The sequence below is a fragment of the Xenopus tropicalis genome, chromosome 1 (assembly GCF_000004195.4).
Source record: "Xenopus tropicalis strain Nigerian chromosome 1, UCB_Xtro_10.0, whole genome shotgun sequence".
Lineage (NCBI taxonomy): Eukaryota > Metazoa > Chordata > Amphibia > Anura > Pipidae > Xenopus > Xenopus tropicalis.
The window spans coordinates 78075119-78096295 of NC_030677.2; the positions used below are offsets into that span (position 1 = coordinate 78075119).

The window sequence follows — 21177 nt, forward strand, 5'->3', positions numbered from 1 at the left end:
TTTATTGATAACTGTCTACATTTGTTTTAGCAGAGGCAATTCTCAGTATTGTCTATGGCAGGGTATTTCCTGTTTGGTAGCCGTGAAGAAGTAGCTGCTACTAGTAACTCTGTGTGTCTTCACCCTAATAGAGAAACAAAATAAATCTGCATTCAGGGAGAAAGATATGTTATTCTGGGAGCTGTTATCCGCAAGAAAGATGGGAAAAGCTGACAATATAAAGAGAAGTGATTAAAACATACAAACACAGTATCTAGAGTTTGTTTATGGTACTGTCTAATAACTAGAGTCAGAAATCCTACCATATCAATTGCCATGGTACAAAAAGGCAAAACAAACAGGTTGAAAAAAATGTAGAATAAAGTAAAAGTTAATTTTTCAGTGAACTTTCCATTTTATATTTTACATATTTGGCTAATGCCAGACGAGGCATAGGGCGGATATTTTCGGCAAGCGGAAAAGCGCTTGCTGAAAATACCACTCTACGCCTCCTACATGTGCCTGCACCCGAATGAATGGAATACGCTCGGGTGCAGGCACATGTAGCAGAAATATACATAAAAAAGCGAAAGAAACCCTCGCATATTTATGCATATTTCCGCTACATGTGCCTGCACCCAAGCGTATTCCATTCATTCGGGTGCAGGCACATGTAGGAGGTATAGGGCGGAATTTTATGCGTTTTTCCTCTTGTCAAAAATATCCGCCCTATGCCTCGTCTGACATCAGCCTTATCTAAAGACTAGGTCATCCTTTTAAAATGTGAAAAAACAAAGGTGTGCCTTGGCTGAGGAAAAAACTGTTCTAACATTGGAAACTATAGTAATGATCATTAGTCTTAGATATAAATAGTTTTTCTTATTTTGGGAAAAATCGAATAATAATATAATAATGGGGTCATATAGTAACAACCTTTGCAATTATTACAGAAGTGCTTCAGTCTCAGGTGAGTACTTTTCAAAAAAGCTGAATAGACATGAGTAAGCGATTATGACAAGTTTATCAAATATTGTAGGTTTAAAAGGATTTAAATGTTCTTTTTTTCTCATTCTAAAAAGTATTTTACTTGTTTTGTTGAAGTGAACTGTAGTTTTGGGTACTACAGGAATCGCTGATAGGATAACATTGTAGAATGGAAAGGAAAATCTTTTTTTATGAATGTAGACAAGACAAATAGAATAAAAAAATATATTTTAAAAGTATGTAATGCAGTGTAGTATATACATTGATATATAACATCTAATTACAAGTTACACTTTTTATATCAGAGAAAACAAATGGCTTGTTGTCAAGGTGCTCCAATACTGTCAACTTGAAAGTAAGAAGTTCCATCTCTTGTGATAATAAGCAGCTCAATTACTTTTTGAACCTTTCTCCCCTGAATTTCCTCGGTGATACAGCTTAGCTATTAAATAACGTTAACAATTTTTCTTTTTAGCATAAAAGTAGCAATATCTTGCATAAACCATTTTTTTAATGAGTCAAAAGCCAATATTTATATAGTTAAGTCTTTTGAAAACTCATGCAATACTTTAAAAAAGTAGCAATTAGTGCAACAAGAAGAGATGATAAAAAAAATACACAGTTAGCGATACTCTATTATGGGCTTTGGCCCAACTGTGCTTCTCACCTTTAAAATTAATAAGAATGAATTACACCATATATAATTAACAGGCTCAGGAGGAGTTCTTAATTCACAGAATGAGCTCCACACAGAGTATGTTCTTTAAATGCCAAATCATTTAGTAACTGCTAAATTAATTTGTAATTGACAATACTGTCACCCTGCAAAGGCCTTTTTCTTTTGGTGATCTCAAAGTTCCTGCTGGCCTTAATGCGCTAAGATTATACATGCACTGCTGAGTTTTAATATCTATATTATTTTTTTGCTACAAGTTTTACTTTTAAATATAAAGCACAAGCTGTTCCTATATGCAATAGCATTTTCAAAAATTTGAAAACATATTCCTGAATGTTTATTTCATAAGATACCAAATGTTTTGCATTGTAGGCAGTCTTTGTGTTAATATGTTGGTTGTATAAACAATAGACTTGCAATAAATCAGGTATCAGGTAAGCCCAAAGCCTAGTTTGCTAACAAAGAACATGGTGTACTTGTTATGGATCTTATATACAACTATTATGAGTTACAAAACACACACACACACATATACTTATACATATATATCTTGCACATTGGCAGAGAATCCTGCAAATGCCAGGATCTACCAGTTCATATTAATACTTTCGAGGGGTGCCAGTCCACTTGCACTTATACAATGGAACAGATAAGGCTTGTAGGCAATTCAACGTCTTAAAATAGTGCTGATGCACACTGGGTTGTACGTAGCATGGCATTGTAATTTGATTTGCAATGGCTCCATTGACGCTCATTGATACGACTTCCCCTTTAGCATGCTTCCAAACTATTACTGTTACTGGCTAAGACATGCTCACATTGGGATAAAGTGCTGGGTGTTATCCCTCAGAGACATTCTAGGGACCCTGGGACACTCTCTGGTGCCATTTTAGATTTTATAAGTGTTTGTTTTGTTAGTTTTTGCACTGATCGGGTTTCCTTAATGAAGGTTCCTGTGGGGGCTGAAACTGAAACCTTATCTCAAAGCAATATCTTATCAACAGAAAATATCCAACAATTTTGAAATAACCTGCAATTCCCTTACCTGCAACCAGACCAAGCACCAACTTTAACTGCCCCAATAACATCAGAGGCTAGCAGCCTTTAAAGCTTTATCCCCACAAAAAGCCCCTGGCACAGACAGCTATAATACTACCTTTATTATAATGCATTGAAAGACATCCTAGCTCTTTGCCTAACAAGAGCCTTTAACAAGGCTGCTCAGGAACCCTTTTCCAAGGAAATGTTCTTGTCATAAAAATCAACAGCTCTTTCAGTTTTTCCTGTCAAAATACTTACAACCCCTACTACCTACACATCTCAAATGCCCAGGATGGTCACAGGCCTCCAACTGCACAACAATGCCAGATGTTTCAAGGTAAAATGCCACCCAGATATAAAAAGTTGTATAATAAAAGTCTGTTTCTAATTAACCATGAAATCCAAATTCACTGGTTAAATTTGGGGAAAAATAAAACCAGAGTTAACAGCAATATAATGCATGCTAACAAACTGTGAACTATTGTGCCCCAACATATACACTTGGTACAAAGCCACAATACTGGGCCAAATAGCCAACTGGCACTAACCACCTGGAACCATAAGCTGGGCAGACACGGAACAAACTGCTTGAAAGAACTAGACATCCATCCCCTTTTCTGCACTGGAATGGGCACCACGAAAGATACAGCTGCCCAACTCACACAGTTCTGTCCCCTGACTAGAGCAGCTCTACAGACCTGGAACTTAGCAAAAAAAGAAACTATACTTTACTAAGCCACCAGTAACTATTGCTCCCATACAATATCTAAAGCAACATACACATAGACTATCAGTAGACAGCTGGACAAAACTCCCTACAACCAAAATTTTAATTTGAAACCAGATGTCCGCAAAATCCAGCCACCAAGGAGATCATCACCTTGGCATACAATCTACTCCTCCGAGACTACCTGTAAGTCTTGACAAAATCCTCATTCACTGGCCCAGGAGAGCAGTTGACAAGCTCTTATTTCTTTCACACTAATATTCCCAGCTTCAATTGACTTTTCCATCCTGTCCCATTATTCTTATTGATGGGGTTGGCCAGCCAATCAAGGTTAACTCTGCCCTATAAAAGCCCAGCTCACATCCTGTGCCCAAGCATTGCCTTATTCTGACCACTGAGGTATAATCTGAGCTCTCTACTCCTTGCTCTTGTTCCTGCTCTTGTCTTGTCATTGCTTTCATCCCTGTTTCTGCTCTGTGCTTTTCCTGTTCTTGTTCCTATCTTAGTCCTTAGTTTTTGCTCCAGTCCTGCTCCTCCTGGATACACTTTGCCCTGCTCCTGCTTGTCCCAGATCCACTGTCTGCTTTGCCCTGTGCCTGGCTGTCCCAGATCCTCCATCTGCTCTGCTTTGCTTCTGCCTGTCCCAGATCCTTCACCTGCTCTCCCCTGCTCCTCCCTGTTTTATATCTTTTGTCTGCTCCACCCTGCTTTATCCAGTTACCATTTCTTTGTCTGCTCTGTCCTGCTTCATCCAGTTACAGATTCTTCATCCTCTTGACCCTGACCTTTTTGGCTCCTGTCTGCACAGTACCAGTCCCTGCCTTCTCCTTACACTACCTAGTGTCACAAACCTCTGCACTTTCCTCCTAGGAACAAGATCTGCAAGGCATAGCGATTGTATAAAAACTGTTTAATAAAGTCTTTCTACAAAACCCTAACTATTCCAATTGCCTCAAATACCAAGAATTGGCCATTAAACTACTATACAGATGGTAGCTGATGCCAGATAAAATCCATTCAACTTTCCCAACTCTGTCATGCCCCCTAGCAAAAAAATTCTGATCTGCTACAGACCAACTCGTGCTCAAGAGACCACTGACTTCTGTCACCAGAACTGGCTCTCATGGGCCTTCTCCCACACATGGTTAATAACAATGCACGTTCTTTTCATGTGCAGATCTTTACTTTACTTTACAGAAACTGGAAATTCAAAATCACTTACTATACCAACAAAAACACATTCAAAAGACACCTCCAAGAGTAAGCTCTGTGAAACAACCTACATAAAAGGCTCCTATTCCAATAGCTCAGCTCTAGCCTTGTGGTCCCTATGACACACCTGGACCATAAAAATGTGTGTTCGGTAAATATATGCACATTAATCTAGTTTATTATTGCAATCTCCACTCAGAGGTTTGGAAACAACTGGCTAGTTTTAATCCTCACTAAATCAGCTAGTTTTGAAAAGGAAATCATACATGTAGGTCCTAACTGAAACCTCAATTCTAATTCATGTGTTTTGGTGACAAACGTTAATGAAGGGATTGATAGTTAGGGGGGAACTAATGTAGCTTTGAGTTTGTGCACATCTGTTTATGTGTAGGTTTGCTTGAACTGCAATGACAATTAAATTATGTTAATTGACTTGGAAAAAAACAAAATTTTTAGAACATTCAATTTGCCAGGAAACCCAGAAGACTCACAAAAAATGAATCATTTGCTTTGTTGCACATACACAATAAATTTGCATTGATGCAGCTTAGAAAAAATCATTGTTTTCTTGGAATGAGCTTGACAAGATTAAAATTAAGACCCAAATCCAAAATTAAAATGTCACACCAGTTTTGTATTGTACTTAAGTAAATACTTGTTTTAAAGGGGACCTGTCACCATAGAAAAATAATTCCCTATTGTTTTCTATTGTCTTTCTCAAGCAAAATAAACTTAAACTATATAAATTATTTAAATCTTGTTTTCTTGGATGTGTTATTAAAAAAAGGAATTTGGGTTTTGTGTTTAATTTGAAAAGGACTTCCCTTTAACTTCTTTTTTTAGAAACAGTTAACTTGAAAGTAAATTAACACAAAAACATTTATATTCAAAACCCCTCATTCAACCCTTATAAAGTTTTACAACCTAAACCTGGCTAAACTGCCACACTACCAAATGTCTCATTCACTTTGTTTATTAATAAATATATTTGTAAAATATGGCTCATAAATTTAAAAAAATCTACCAACATAAGGTGATCTGGCTCAATGTACTTTGAAAAGCACTGCATGCACATTCTTCTCCCCTGGCTTTACTTCTAGTTCAGAGAATAAATTGGCACGTCTTTACTGAAGTATGTCTGTTGGTCCTAGTGATATTAGTTTTGGGGAAAGGATGTTTAAAAAGAGCATTCAGAGGTCTTCATGGAGGTTTCTTTACTCTGTGATTTCTCACCCAAGATTTGTTCTGACTTTAAATCTCTCTGGGCACTTCTTATGTCAGGAGAAACAAACAGAGATTAATGACTCTGTTCTTTTAGAATGGTGACTCTGTAACTGATGTGAAAGCTTGAAAAGCCAGCCTACAGATGCTATCACTCTCTATACATTCAGACATACAAGGACCAGAAGTACACTTCTGGAGCATGCAGGCTGGCATGTGAGAGAGGCTGAGCAAGTGAACCAGACACCTACAGACATACTACAAAATATTTAAATTGTGATTCTGACTGCTGATTACACTAGGTGAAAAAAATGCATTGATTTTAGCTTTATTGGATTTTCGTGGTTTTATTACATTCCGCATTGTTCTTTATTACTGGTTTTTGCCCATGGAAATTTTATCTGCTATACATTAAGTTGGGTGCCTCTGTAAGCCTCATTTGGTAAATCTATGCATATTGGGCATCCAACTATTTAGTAGACCCCTGGCATTTTTAAAAAAAACTCTTTGTAGTTTGGTAGTTTGCAGTAGAAGGACATATTTACCCATTTTGGTTTCGTCAGAATGTGTACTTTTGGAAAATATACTGTATGGCTTTCTAGGGTCTCCATACTGTTGGGAGGTCTTATGGCACAAAATACATATAAGGAGTGCATATATTGCAGCAACCAGAATGTCAGGCATGAAAAATTGTATGCACTATTTTTATTTGGGAGCCTCTGTAAGTCACAAAGGGGCCGATTTACTAAAGGTCGAAAAAACAAGTGCTATTTATAGCACGCTTTTAAAATATTATCATTTCTTATTTTTTGCAAATTAACGATCGATTCACTAAAAGGACACTTTTTTTGAATTAAGAAGTGATGTTCTTTGCGTTATTTATCTGGCGATGAGCGATTTTAAGCAATATTTTAACGCATGCAAGATAATTTCTGCCGCTTGTGATATTTTTTGCTGCACTTGATATCAGCGCACGCTATTACACATGTAGCAGTTACTTTCTGAAAACTACTGTTCTGAAAATTACCATTTCCCTGAAAACACAAAGCATGCATCATTCTAGGAACATCACATACATCTTGTCACCACAGACAATCACCAGCTGCAATTTTGTTCAGCAATGCCTACTCCTGGGAGGCATTAAGTTTCACTGTAATTATCGCCGCTTTTTATGTGTTTAACGCTTCATATGTGTTTGTGAATCATGCATTAGTATGATTTCTATGCGAGAAAAATAACGCATTGCGATAATGCGCTTTTTAATGCATGGGATATGAGTGACAATGCATGAAATTACATTGAGGAAATGGTACTTATTTACTGCATGCTTTGTAATGCAAAAAAAGTATGCGATAAGCGTTATCGACAATTAGTAAATCGGCCCCATAGTTTGGAAAATTTAAGCATATTAGGCATTTCTTTGGAGGTAATGTTTGGTTATATATACTGTATAAGAGTAGAAGACCATTGCACGTTTATATGTGGCCTGCTTTGATATTTCTGTCAGGGCTGTTTTTTGCTCCCAGTCCGGCCCTGGAAGGATGGAACAACCCTGGAGCTGCTTGCATATATTCTTCTACTAGTTGGCAAAGGAAGGTTGTGTATGGAGTCCCCTTATTTATACCCTGCCTGGCAGAATATAAAAGAGAAAGCATATTGTGTGGAGGGGAGATTTGTGTTTTAATTGGTAAAGCAATACAAGACCAGCAATCAGACTGCAGAGGAAAGGGAAGCAAAGCTCAGCTTGAAACAGTCACAAAAAAAGGTCAGCTGGAAACAGACAATGTTATTCTACAGGTACACCTTGTAGAGTCTAGAAGGAAATACCATAAACCTATAAACAGTATATAATCATATTTCTTATGCTGAGCAAAATTCTTATGCTGGGAAAATTTAATAATATATTGGTGCAATTAAATCTTTTTGCTGCGCAGATTCCAGCAGCATCTCATGCATTAATACAACCCCCAGGGAAAGTTTACTTTGTATTTTATGCTTTCCAGGTTGACAAAATCTATCTAGTTTAAAACTCCCCCAAAGTGTAGATTGGTGAAGACTCATTCTGTATTCACGAATAGATCTTATAACACACATGAATCCACCTAAACCTCTGCATGTACCATTTTTTTTATATTTTAATATGTTATAACGTTTTAACAAACAAATATCAAGCCTACAGTTAGTTATCCAATTTAATGGAGCATAATTAGTTACCAAAATAATTGAATGCTGACATTGACACATTATTAAATCTTAATAATTGTGATATTGTAACAAAAAGCATTAACAATATCAAATGAAAAGCTATATTGACATTGATATTATTTGAAATAATATATTGATGGAATTTATTGATTATGCTGTGAAATTGCTGATATATTAATGATGATCTCTAACAAAAGGGAAATAAGATACTACTATAACAGCACAAATATTAACATTGCAATGCTGAATGCCTGTATTGACCATGAAATTACAATGTTTGTTTAAAATGTATATGGTTACTATAAATACAAGGTACAAAGTATTGAATGATGATTTTATAAATACAATAACAAAGCAAGTTAGAAAATGTTAACCACAACTACAAACAGAACCACAGTTATTGTCAAGGTTGCGACCCCTCTAATGGTTGTAAGATTCATGTCTGTTCTTTCCTACATAAAACTGCCTGGTCTCCTGTTGCTGACTGTCCTAACAAAGAACAAAACTATTCAACAGCAGGAGGGTATATTGTCCTTTTAATTAGATATACTTGTAAATGACCAGTCTGATCATTGTTCAAATGGAAGCAAAAATGTATTGTGAGTTTTTACTATTGTGTATATTACAGAAAAGAATAAAGGATTCCAGTCACATCCAAAAATAAGCTATAGTGCTTATGTACAGGAGTTTAAATTGATGTATAGCCCCATATCTTGACTTATCTTTTGTTAAAGTATCTTACCATTTGCCTCAATGTAAGTTGTCCAATTAAGTCCTTTGTTAAATTGAGAAGCAGTGTAATACAGTTTAAAGATTTCCTATTGGTTCTGCCTTAACTGTTTCCTATAAGACAAGGCTCTCTTGGGCAAAAAAACCTATATATCACTAACACATTTGTCTGATTTTAAACTGCAAACTGCCCTGTCAAAGCAATAAGAACTCAGCTCACTTGTGAACTACACCCCTTTTAAACACATGAAGTCTTCTCATAATTTTAGTGCAATTAAATTAAATGTCTAAAGCCAGACAGATTATACATCTTAAAAGGAAGGTCTTATTAAAAATAAGAAGAATCTTGGAAAGGTTCGGGTTTTATAAATCAAACTTAAATCAAAGTGTGCAGAGCATAATGTACAGAACTTATTGAAAATCTAATATTTTACAGACATAGTCAATCAAGCAAATGCTTTGTAAAGGTATAGCAGTGAAAGAAAAAAGGTATCCATTATTGCCTGCATCTTTCATGTTAGAAAAACAGAAATAACTATAATTTTCTATTTCCCTGTTAAAGAATGCTTTTTGATATTACAATGAATTTCATTGAAAGAGTCCTCAAAAGTAAAGGTTTGTTTTAAATATTTACATAATAAAAACTGTTTACAGAATGAAAATATAAAAAGGTAAGTAAGGCCCAGGCAAACTTTACTTAGTTCAATGACAAATACTTAATGTAATAAATTTACCGGTGCGGCGGGGACGCCCGCCGCGCTGCCATCGGCGGGGACGCCCGCCGCGCCGCTCGTCTTGCCGGCCTGCTGCTAGTGCGCGCGCCGCGCGTCTTCCTCCTATTTAAAGGCGCAGGCGCGCTGACGGATGACGTCATGGCGCATGACGTCAGCGCGCAATGGCGCCAAATTTGAATTATTTAAGGGCCTCTCTTTTGCTACTCATGGCCCGTGATAGGTTTTTTACTCCTGGTGCCTGTTTTGTGCTTTATGCGTCCTGTTGCTCCTGTTTTTGACCCTGCCTGGCTTTGACGACTCTGATTTCTGTATCCTGATCTGTGCCTGCCCCTGACTACCGTTTCCGCCTCATCCTTCTGATTGACTACCCGGTTTGACCCTTTGCCTGCCTGACGATCCTAGTTATCTGCCTACCTCGACCCAGCCTGTCTGACCACGTATTTGTCCACTCCCATCTGTACCGTGACCATTGGCCTTAAGACTTTTTACAGTCGTGCCCCATTGCTAGCCAGAACTCTTGCTCTGCACCTCTCGTATAAGTCCAGGTGGCATCCGAGTAGCTGAGGGCTCCTCCCGAAGCCAAAGGCGGTCACGCTACTGGTGAAGCACGAGCCGAGACCAGGGTGCTTGGCACTTGTTCTGGTATTGGGTGCCGACCGTGACATTATCACGGGCCATGGAAGACTATGGTCACGAAGCCGCTGCTGCTCCATCTGCCTCCTCCACCACTGAAGTGTTGCTGACCACCTTGCTTCAACGCCTAGAGGAACAGGAGCAGAAACAGAACTATCTCCTGCAAGGTTTTCATAATCTGACCCGTAAGCTGGAAACTCCACAGCAGCGGTCCAGTCCTGGATCTTCTCCTCCGGTAGGTTCTGCCAACTTGTGGGGTAACACTATTAGGCCCCAAGAACCTAAGATTGCCTTCCCTGAAAAATTCTGTGGGGATCGATCCAAATTTTTCACATTTAAAGAGGCTTGCAAGCTATATCTTAGTTTCTTTCCTCACTCATTCTCTACTGATGAGGAGAAAGTAAGATTCGTAATGACCCTCCTTCAAGGTGACCCTCAGATTTGGGCCCTCAGATTATCCTCCTCTGACCCAGCCCGTTCTTCCTTAGATAATTTCTTTGACTCTATGGCGATTCTCTACGATGACCCGGATCGTGCATCCACTGCCGATGCCGCGATTCGTAGGCTTCGTCAGGGAAAACGGGATGTAGAGGTGTACTGTACTGAATTCCGTCGGTGGGCAGTAGAAACTGGCTGGAATGACACAGCCTTGCGCAGCCAGTTTCGTATAGGCCTGTCTGAGTCTATCAAGGATAGTCTGGTTAACTACCCCCTATCTTCTAACCTGGACGACCTCATGTCTTTAGCCATCCAGGTAGATAGGAGACAGAGGGAAAGAAGGGGTGAGAGGAATTCCTCTCTTCGTTCTAGTTTCTTCAGCTCTTCCAAAGCTGTGTCTAATTTTGAATGTGCTGGGCCCTCCGTACCTTTGCCTCAGGAAGAACCCATGCAATTGGGCATTTCTCGCTTATCTCCTGAGGAAAAGGCTCGCAGGCGTACTCAAGGGTTATGTATATACTGTGGGGAAAAGGGTCATTTCCTAAATCAATGTCCTAAGAGGCCGGGAAACTCCCAAGCCTAAATGGAGAAGGGGAGCTCCATTTGGGTGCAGGTGTTTCCTCTCCCCTATCTGCCTCTAGGATTTTGATTCCGGTCAAGTTAACCTGGCCCACGGGCTCGGTCAAGTTATCTGCTTTTGTGGACTCGGGGGCGGAGGGGAATTTTTTGGATGCTGCTTTTGCAGCCAAATTTGGTGTACCTTTACTTCCTTTAAGTGCCCCCATGAAAATCATGGCAGTAGACCAAAGACCTTTAGGATCAGGATTGGTTTCTGAGAAAACTATGTCTCTTTCTCTGAGTATAAATTCTCATTGCGAAAAGCTAGCACTATTCATCATAAAGGGTGCCACCTCTCCGCTCATTTTAGGATTGCCGTGGCTCCAAGCTCATAACCCCACAATTGACTGGGCATCTGGGAAAATTATTCAGTGGGGACCTAACTGTAGGGGTTCGTGTATTTCCCCTATAATGGCAGTCACGTCCCTGGAGGGGTTACCTGCAGCTTATAATAACTATATTGATGTATTCTCAAAGAAAGCTGCCGAGACACTACCACCTCATAGGCATTATGACTGCCCAATTGACCTAATTCCCGGCTCTACTCCTCCCAGAGGGAGAACTTATCCCCTTTCATTGCCCGAGGCCCAGGCAATGAGAGAGTATATTTCTGAGAATCTAGAAAGAGGGTTCATTAGGCCCTCAAATTCCCCTGCCGGTGCTGGATTCTTTTTTGTGGGCAAGAAGGACGGAGGTCTTCGCCCATGTATTGACTATAGGGGGCTTAACAAGATTACTATTAAGAACCGCTATCCCCTTCCACTAATCTCTGAACTCTTTGATCGCGTTAAGGGTGCTAGCATCTATACTAAACTTGATCTTAGAGGTGCTTACAATCTCATTCGTATCAAGGAAGGGGATGAGTGGAAAACCGCTTTTAACACAAGGGATGGCCACTACGAATATTTAGTTATGCCTTTTGGTCTTTGCAACGCTCCTGCAGTGTTCCAGGAATTTGTCAATGATATTTTCCGGGACCTGCTAGGGGTGTTTGTAGTGGTCTACCTGGACGACATTCTAATTTTCTCCTCTAACCTAAGTGACCATCGTAGTCATGTTAAAGAGGTGTTACGAAGATTAAGGGAGAATAATTTGTACGCAAAACTCGAAAAATGCACCTTTGAGGTTAATTCTGTTCAGTTTTTGGGGTTCCATATTTCCAGTAAGGGTCTAGAAATGGATCCAGAGAAAGTAAGAGCTGTTCTTGACTGGACGCAACCTCTTTCACTACGTGCTACCCAACGGTTTTTAGGTTTCGCCAACTATTATCGTCAGTTCATTAAGAATTTCTCCCTGATTGTGGCCCCTATCACTGACCTTACTAAGAAGGGAGCAGATCCTAGCTTGTGGTCCTCTGAAGCTGTGCAAGCATTTAATCTTATTAAGAAAGAATTTGTGTCTGCCCCCATTCTCCGTCATCCAGATACTGCCCTCCCCTTCATTGTTGAGGTTGATGCCTCTGAGGTTGGGGCAGGGGCGGTTCTCTCTCAAAGGCACCCTTTGACTAACAAACTGCATCCCTGTGCATTTTTCTCTAGAAAATTTTCCCCTTCTGAAGCCAACTACGATATTGGTAATAGAGAACTGTTAGCAATTAAGTGGGCCTTTGAAGAATGGCGGCACTTACTGGAGGGGGCTAAACATGCTGTGTCTGTGTTTACAGATCATAAAAATTTATTATATATTGAGTCAGCCAGACGGTTGAACCCTAGACAGGCTAGGTGGGCTCTATTCTTTTCCAGGTTTAATTTTTCTATCACTTATAGGCCTGGCTCCAAAAACACTAAAGCTGATGCACTCTCTAGGAGTTTTGAAGCTAATCCTCCTGACCCTAGGGAGTGCATACCCATTATCCCGGGTGAATTGATTGTGGCAGCTCTGGGGGTTGATCTCACCAACCTTTTGTCCACAGTTCAGTCTTCTGCCCCAGTTGGGACCCCCTCCGGGAGGCTATTTGTTCCTGAAAATCTCAGAGAACAGGTGTTAAAAGAAGCTCACGATTCCAAAATGGCGGGGCACCCTGGCATTGCCAAGACCGTGTCTCTCCTGTCTCGTAGTGTTTGGTGGCCCTCTCTCACTCGAGATGTCAAAGCCTTTGTTAATTCATGTTCTGTCTGTCAAAGATCTAAGTCTTCTAGAAACCTTTCACAGGGATTGTTAAGGTCACTGCCAATCCCTGACAGACCCTGGTCCCATCTTTCAATGGATTTTATTGTAGATCTTCCTCCGTCCCAAGGGAAAACTGTAATTTGGGTGGTAGTGGATAGGTTTAGTAAGATGAGCCACTTCATTCCCCTCCCACACCTCCCTTCCGCTAAATCCTTGGCTGATTTATTTGTGTCTAATATTTTCAAGTTGCATGGATTTCCGATTAACATTGTCTCTGATAGAGGAGTGCAATTTGTTTCTAAGTTTTGGCGAGCATTCTGTTCTCTGGTGGGGATTGAATTATCATTTTCCACCGCATATCACCCTCAGACTAATGGCCAAACTGAAAGAGTTAACCAGTCACTTGAACAATTCCTGAGGTGTTATGTGGCTAACAACCAGTCCTCTTGGGCGGAGCTATTACCCTGGGCAGAATTTGCATATAATAACGCCACTCACTCCTCTACTGGTCAGTCTCCTTTTTTCATTGTTAATGGTCTTCACCCAAAAGCATTTTCGTTTTCCGGTTTATTGTCGTCTGTGCCCTCTGTTAATTCCTCGATTAGTTTGTTTGCTAAGATTTGGTCTGATGTTCATGATTCTCTTTCTAAAGCCACTGCGATCCAAAAGAAATCTGCTGACAGATCTCGCAGGGAGGCCCCCCACTATCAAGTTGGTGATTCTGTCTGGCTATCCACAAAGAATATTAAGTTGAGAATCCCTTCTCTTAAGTTGGGGCCTAGATTCATTGGTCCTTATGCTATTACTGAGGTTATAAACCCCTCTTCTGTTCGTCTTAAGCTTCCGCAAACCTTTAAGATTTCTGATTCTTTCCATGTTTCTCTTTTAAAGCCAGCTCCTCATGTCCGTGCATTACCGGTTCCTCCCCCAGTATTAGTTGACGGGCAGTCCGAGTTTGAGGTCCAGGAGCTTCTGGACTCTCGTGTGGTGCGTGGTCGGCTCCAGTATCTAGTCAGGTGGAAGGGTTATGACTCTGAAGAGAACTCTTGGGTCTCTGTAGATGACATCAAGGCTGATCGCCTTCGGAGGCAATTTCATGCCAAGTTTCCTGAGAAACCTGGGGGTCCTGGGGCCCCCCCTAGAGAGGGGGGTAATGTAATAAATTTACCGGTGCGGCGGGGACGCCCGCCGCGCTGCCATCGGCGGGGACGCCCGCCGCGCCGCTCGTCTTGCCGGCCTGCTGCTAGTGCGCGCGCCGCGCGTCTTCCTCCTATTTAAAGGCGCAGGCGCGCTGACGGATGACGTCATGGCGCATGACGTCAGCGCGCAATGGCGCCAAATTTGAATTATTTAAGGGCCTCTCTTTTGCTACTCATGGCCCGTGATAGGTTTTTTACTCCTGGTGCCTGTTTTGTGCTTTATGCGTCCTGTTGCTCCTGTTTTTGACCCTGCCTGGCTTTGACGACTCTGATTTCTGTATCCTGATCTGTGCCTGCCCCTGACTACCGTTTCCGCCTCATCCTTCTGATTGACTACCCGGTTTGACCCTTTGCCTGCCTGACGATCCTAGTTATCTGCCTACCTCGACCCAGCCTGTCTGACCACGTATTTGTCCACTCCCATCTGTACCGTGACCATTGGCCTTAAGACTTTTTACAGTCGTGCCCCATTGCTAGCCAGAACTCTTGCTCTGCACCTCTCGTATAAGTCCAGGTGGCATCCGAGTAGCTGAGGGCTCCTCCCGAAGCCAAAGGCGGTCACGCTACTGGTGAAGCACGAGCCGAGACCAGGGTGCTTGGCACTTGTTCTGGTATTGGGTGCCGACCGTGACACTTAACTATTCAAATAAGCTAGCAAATCAGAAACCTGTATCAGAGAATACAGAATTTTCAGTTGGTCACACTGAAATGGCAGCACCATGATTTTCTCGCATCTAATGATCATTGCTATGGCACTGGTAAGAAAAAACCATTTATCAGTGTTTTGATTGGTCAAACTACATTTTTTAGTATCCTCTCCCTCAGTTAAAATACTGTATATATATATAGGGTTACAGTGCTCAAAGGACATGTAAAGCCTACATTTGCCTACAATGTATATCAGTTGGGCATATCTCCCCCACCCAAATGGCATTATTTGTACTGCATATATCCCCTCAGTTTGCTAGCACCATCACATTTTCCTAAAGCAAACAGCAACTTTCACTGGGTGGCCATTTTTCCTCTGATACATAATCAGATACATTTAAATCTGCAAACAGCATACACACACACAGACCCTTATTCAGCATACATTTCATCAAGAATGCAGGTTCACACAGGCAGAATTGTCTGATAAAAGTTCTGCTTTGTTTGAGCTGAGCTCAGGAGAAAAAAAAATTAAGCCGAGTTTCTATGGGAACCAGCAATGCCATCTCTTCACTGGCTGCTAGAATGGATGGTGTGTCTAGTAATCTGAACTTAGAACAACTGAGCATGCTCACAAGGCAGAAGTCCAAGCAAATTCCTGAGGGAGGGGCCCGAGTTGGTTACAGGAGGAGAAGGAAATCTAAATGATTAAGGGGATGTTGCAGCCTTACTATTAACCTCTGGACAACCAGTGTGGCAGGTATTGAAAGTTTCAAAGAGGCTGTTCACTGATTAAATTTTTGTGTGTGGGGTTTATATGTCCTTTAAACCTAGTGAAAAATAAATAAATAAATAACAAGTATATTGTATGAGAAAGGTCCAATGAATTCAATTAATCAAGGTAGCCCCAATGCAGAAACCCTTCATAAAGACTAATGAATTAAAATACCTAGCTGGTCAAGCAGATCCATAGCTCCAGGCTATATTCTAGCATTATATTAATAATGTGCCCATGCCAAAGAGAGGTAATTTAAATTCTTGTTACGGCATCGGAATGATATACCACTTCTTACAGCAAGTAACTCCATGGCACATAACATAAAGAAAACATTGCTCTTTATGGTTCTGAATAAACACTTGTATTTGTTACTTATACATAAAGTACCACCAAAACCAGCTGGGCCACTATTAAATTAGAGGGATGCTTAACAGCATATATAGGGATGTTTTTTTTTACATAAAATAATTTGACTACTTTACTGAAATGAAAGCAATGATGACACTAAACTATAGATACCATTAAAGTCACACAGAGATAATGGTTGTCCCCCAAAGTAATTTGACAATAAAATAACCTTTTGCTAAAAAGCAGCATTCTATGATAATCTGCATTTTCTCTGATTTTCCTGCAGTTTGCTGTCTGGCTCCTGAACCTCTGTACAACCAGCCCTGAAGTAAATTCTGTAGTACAAATCGACCATCTGTTAAATGCAGTCTCTCGGTAGGTGATAAATTGCTCTGGGCTCTGGAGATACCACAAACATGTTACTGTACTTTTCATGAAAATATGCACAAAGTGCCCTTTTCTTTCCTCCAATCATGTGAAAATGCAGTTTGGGGCAATTAATGTTTTACCAGATTAAGACTCACTGCAATGGGAAGTTATTTTCCAACGTGTTAATGCCCGTGCTGGAAACATTTTGGCTTGGACAACAAAGTGTACAATCTGCCATGGCGCTAACCACTTTGAAAAAAAGAGAATGAGGCACAAACCTATCTAAAAGGAATAGCCCTGATTGTGTGAGGAAGGGTAGGCAGAAAAGGGGGTAGGCACTAGGCAATAAGGGGTTAATGAGAAGCAGCTATAGAGGAGGAGTCGGATCAGGAGGAGGGGGCAAGGAGATATTGGGAGTACAGGGAAAGGAAGTACCTTCCTTTTCCGGTCCAGCAGGGAGCACACTACATCCGACCATTTTTTTAAGGATTAAGTTGAGAGGGGAGGGTTAAGCGTTTTAGCTTGGGTTAAGTTTTGTCACAGCTGCAGAGGAATGCTTGCCAGGGGTGGGGGCTTATGCCCCACTTTTACAAAGGTTGGTTATGGTCTCCTTGGACAAGGGTCCCAGGATGGTGGTTTTCTGGTTGCTTGCTCTCACTTCGCTCTCGTTCAGGTGGCCGGCATGGCAGGTAGCCCAGTTGGTGGTGTTTTCCAGTAGGCAAGCATTTCATGGTTGGGTATATATATATACAGGTATGCGACCTATTATCCAGAATGCTCGGGACCTGGCGTTTTCCAGATAAGCGGTCTTTCCGTAATTTGGATCTCCATAACTTGTCTGCTAAAAATTATTTAAGTATTGATTAAACCCAATAGGACTGTTCTGCATCCAATAAGGATAAGGGATCCCATACCCGTATATATATAATGTTCAGGCATGACTATTGTTATGATAATGTTCTTACTAGCAATATAATGTTTACTAACAATTTGTTAATAAAAGAGGTGGCCTGTTATATCCCAACCTGGTTGTCTTTATTGTCTCTGGGTGCTTGATAATGGCTTGGTGGGTAAAAGGGGTCAGCCTACTAGCTTGACAATTCACAGTCATGATAGGCATAATGCCACCAATGGGTGCAATGGCTACTGTATTTTAATTCTCAAAAGGTTCTTCAACTTTAAAATGAAAGTTATTAAAGATGTTCTGTAGTAATATTGGAAGCATATTTATGGATGAGTTTTACTCCTGAAATGTACTTGTTTAATTAAATTTTTTCATTTTCTTATTTACCTATTCTGCCTTTCTCCAACCTGAAACCAGAAAGCAGTTTTTTCACACCATACTATTATTTTTGCTAATACTTATCTACATATTTAGGCTCTCGTAAACTTTCAGTCTATTATGTAAGAAGCTGCCTGGTTGAGAATATCAATGACCATAGCAACACAGCTATAAATACCAAGCTGGAAAGTTTGAAAAAAGTAATATACATGAATTATACAAAAAGGAAAAATCAATGCAGTTGCAGTCTATATTGAAATACTAGTAAAGGAATCTGAAAAATGTACAAAACTTTAATTTCAGTTACATTTCTTTTAAAGGGACCTTAATTATTAATATTAGATATATAGGGGGTTATGTAATAAAAAGCACTACAGTTGCCCAGGTGCAGTAACCCATGGCTACCAATCAACAGGTAGAGTTTATTGGTCACCTGCTTAAAAGTAAACATCTTATTGGTTGCTATGGGTTACTGCTTCTGGGCAAACTTAGTGCCTTTTATTACATATGGGGGTTAGTGTTTTAGTGCATTCATTAGGTTATATGTTGTCCAATAGAAGGCCAAATTCCTTTATTATTCATTTAATTTGTCCATTATGTTTATTAATTTATACTACTAACACTGGGAAAGGTTTTATTCTGGAAATGGTTATTGCATGATTAATTGCATGCAGGCTCAAAGTATACTAGCAGATGAAAAGAATTCTTCCGCAGCACTCTGAATAAGTAACGAAAAAAAGGTTTATTCATACCACATAGCCTGGTTTCTGGCAGGAATAAACCACTTTTTTACAAAGTGCTAAGTATTATGGCTGTGATTGTTTACCCTTTGCAGCGGGGTTCACAACTTGTACTGTTGTTTTTTATTGTTATACCTGCAGATGAAATTGCAGACTTTCCCACACATTATAATATGGGTTTCATAACATAAGCTGATTTAAACTTTTCTCATCAAATTAAATGCAACCATTATAGTTTTGTATCTCTGTAGAATGTAATTGCATGGAAAGATACAATTCATACAGCTGACTGTGGATTGCCAGTGTGTGACTACGAGGTTACAAGTCAGTCACCCAGCGAAATGAGTCATATGAAAAGTGCCCATTTATTAGAAGTGCTCCATTCATTCTTCTTAATGAAAATGCATAGAGCTTATAGCAGAAATGATACAGTAGTTTGCATTTCTCTTATCACAGTTCATTACCTCGGCGGAGATTTTGCTCTTCTGTAAACTCCAAATCAAGCATGAGATCATCCTCATCTAGCTCACAAGATCCCAAGTTATTTAACACATCCTGTAAGGAAAAAAAAATACAAAATATATTTATGCTGCATATAAAGTAGATGGCATCAGTTCTTTTTATACATGCCTGCATCTTGTCTATGTTTGCCTTTTTCCCACTACACACAGAAGTTTCCATAACAGAATTAAAAACCTAAGGGTTATATTAATTTCGGTTTTCATGTTGTGCTGCAACCAACCAAAATTGTGTTGAAACTTGTACTATATTTATTATTAAATGTAAAAACAAACATAAATGGATATGCCCCAGAGTATGATTCCTTGGGTGACCAACCACTTCCTTTTATAGCTAAGACTACAGGCATGGGTTGGCTGCTGGTGACACATTACTATTACTGATGACAGTACAAGACCTTTCTAGAAGTATTTAGTAGAGGCATTTTTGATCTTCTTTTCAACATGGGCAGTTATTGTTTTTAGAAATGTCTCATGTGTGAATAAACCATGGAAAACATGATAGTTGTGGGCAGAAAACAACTAGTAAGTTCCCAATCAAGATCTAAAATAAGATGTTCCTGATTAAGTGTGGGAGTAGGAGTTATATATTACAGGCATAGGACCTATTATCCAGAATGCTTTGGACCTGGGGTTTCCAGACAAGGGATCTTTCAATAATTTGGCTATCCATTTCTTAAGCCTGCTAAAAATCATTAATTTAATCCAATAGGATTATTTTGCCTCCAATATAGATTTATGTGAAGCAATAACAAGCTACTGGTTCATGTTTACAGAGAAAAGACCGAATCACTTTTTATTTGCTTAAAATGGACTCTATGAGAGATGGCCTTCCTGTAAATTGGAGCTTTCTGGATAATGTGTTTCCAGATAACAGATCCTATACCTGTATGTGTAAACAATAGCCATATTGGCACCTTCTGTCAAACTAAAACATTCCATGGAGCACTTAACTGGATCACTTTATTAACACAAGACCACAGCTACACACGCAAAACACACATACAAAATAATTATGTGTAACATTAATTAGAACAAACAACCTTTTGGTGGTGCTAGCTGGACACCCTATGGCATATAAGGCCATAATCATCCCTGTGGTGTTTACAGAGTATGTCAACAGACAATAGTAACTAATTGCAGGGAGCAGTATTAATGCTATCAATATCACTAACACCTACGCATTTTGAACACAGTGAATATTGATCCAGAGATTTGCTGCACACAAGAGATGATTACATTGTGTCATGGAAACCAGCTCCAATTCTTTATTTTATAATCACTTTGGAATTTAAAAATGCATGCTGTCATGTCATGCCAACTACTAACCAACAACTAAGAGATAACAAAAAAAAACAATTATGAAACATTGGTTGTTTAGAAATTATCGAACTGAAACATAATTTTTAATCAGTAATACAGGTCATTAATAATGTATCTAGCTATAAAGCCGGTATGGTAGACAGTTATTGGTGTCTGCATTTTCTCTGTGACATTACATTTACTTTTCATTAGCACAATATCTTTCTAGATGTGCTGTTCTCATACAGGAGTTGAAAATACACCTATGAATACGAATAAGTCTCTGTTCTTTGCTGGATGTAGATGCAGAGATGCAAATTGATTTCATTTCCATGAAATAACCTGCAAAGAACAGTACTATGCAACTATCGGGCCTCAAGGCTATTTAGTATTCTGTCAAGTATTTCAGCAGGCACAGGAATGGCAAACACATTAGAATATTTAATTGGCACATTTGCTGAGAAAGGGATGATGATGATATCAAATAAAATATTTATATTTGTGCTAAAAACAAGTTATAGTGACATTTGTGCTTGAAGAATGTAGTAAATGATGACTGGGAGCGAAACTATCTTAGAAGAAGATTTACTAAAACTCTAACTTTTCATATTTTTTTCTTTTTAAAAATTCACATAATTTTTTTTCCACGAATGACATTAACTAAAAAGTCTGACCCAGAAAAGTACT

At 39.5% G+C, this 21177-nt stretch overlaps 1 protein-coding gene across 4 annotated transcripts in view; it reads right to left on the reverse strand.

Annotated features, from left to right (window-relative positions):
* ccser1 (coiled-coil serine rich protein 1) overlaps positions 1–21177 on the reverse strand; it is a 425689-nt gene that overhangs the window by 238586 nt on the left and 165926 nt on the right. For all 4 annotated transcript variants that reach the window (XM_012955484.3, XM_031903181.1, XM_002937237.5 and 1 more), the window contains one exon: positions 19135–19225. In XM_012955484.3, coding sequence (XP_012810938.1) covers positions 19135–19225 — 91 coding nt within the window. The remainder of the gene's footprint in view (positions 1–19134; positions 19226–21177) is intronic.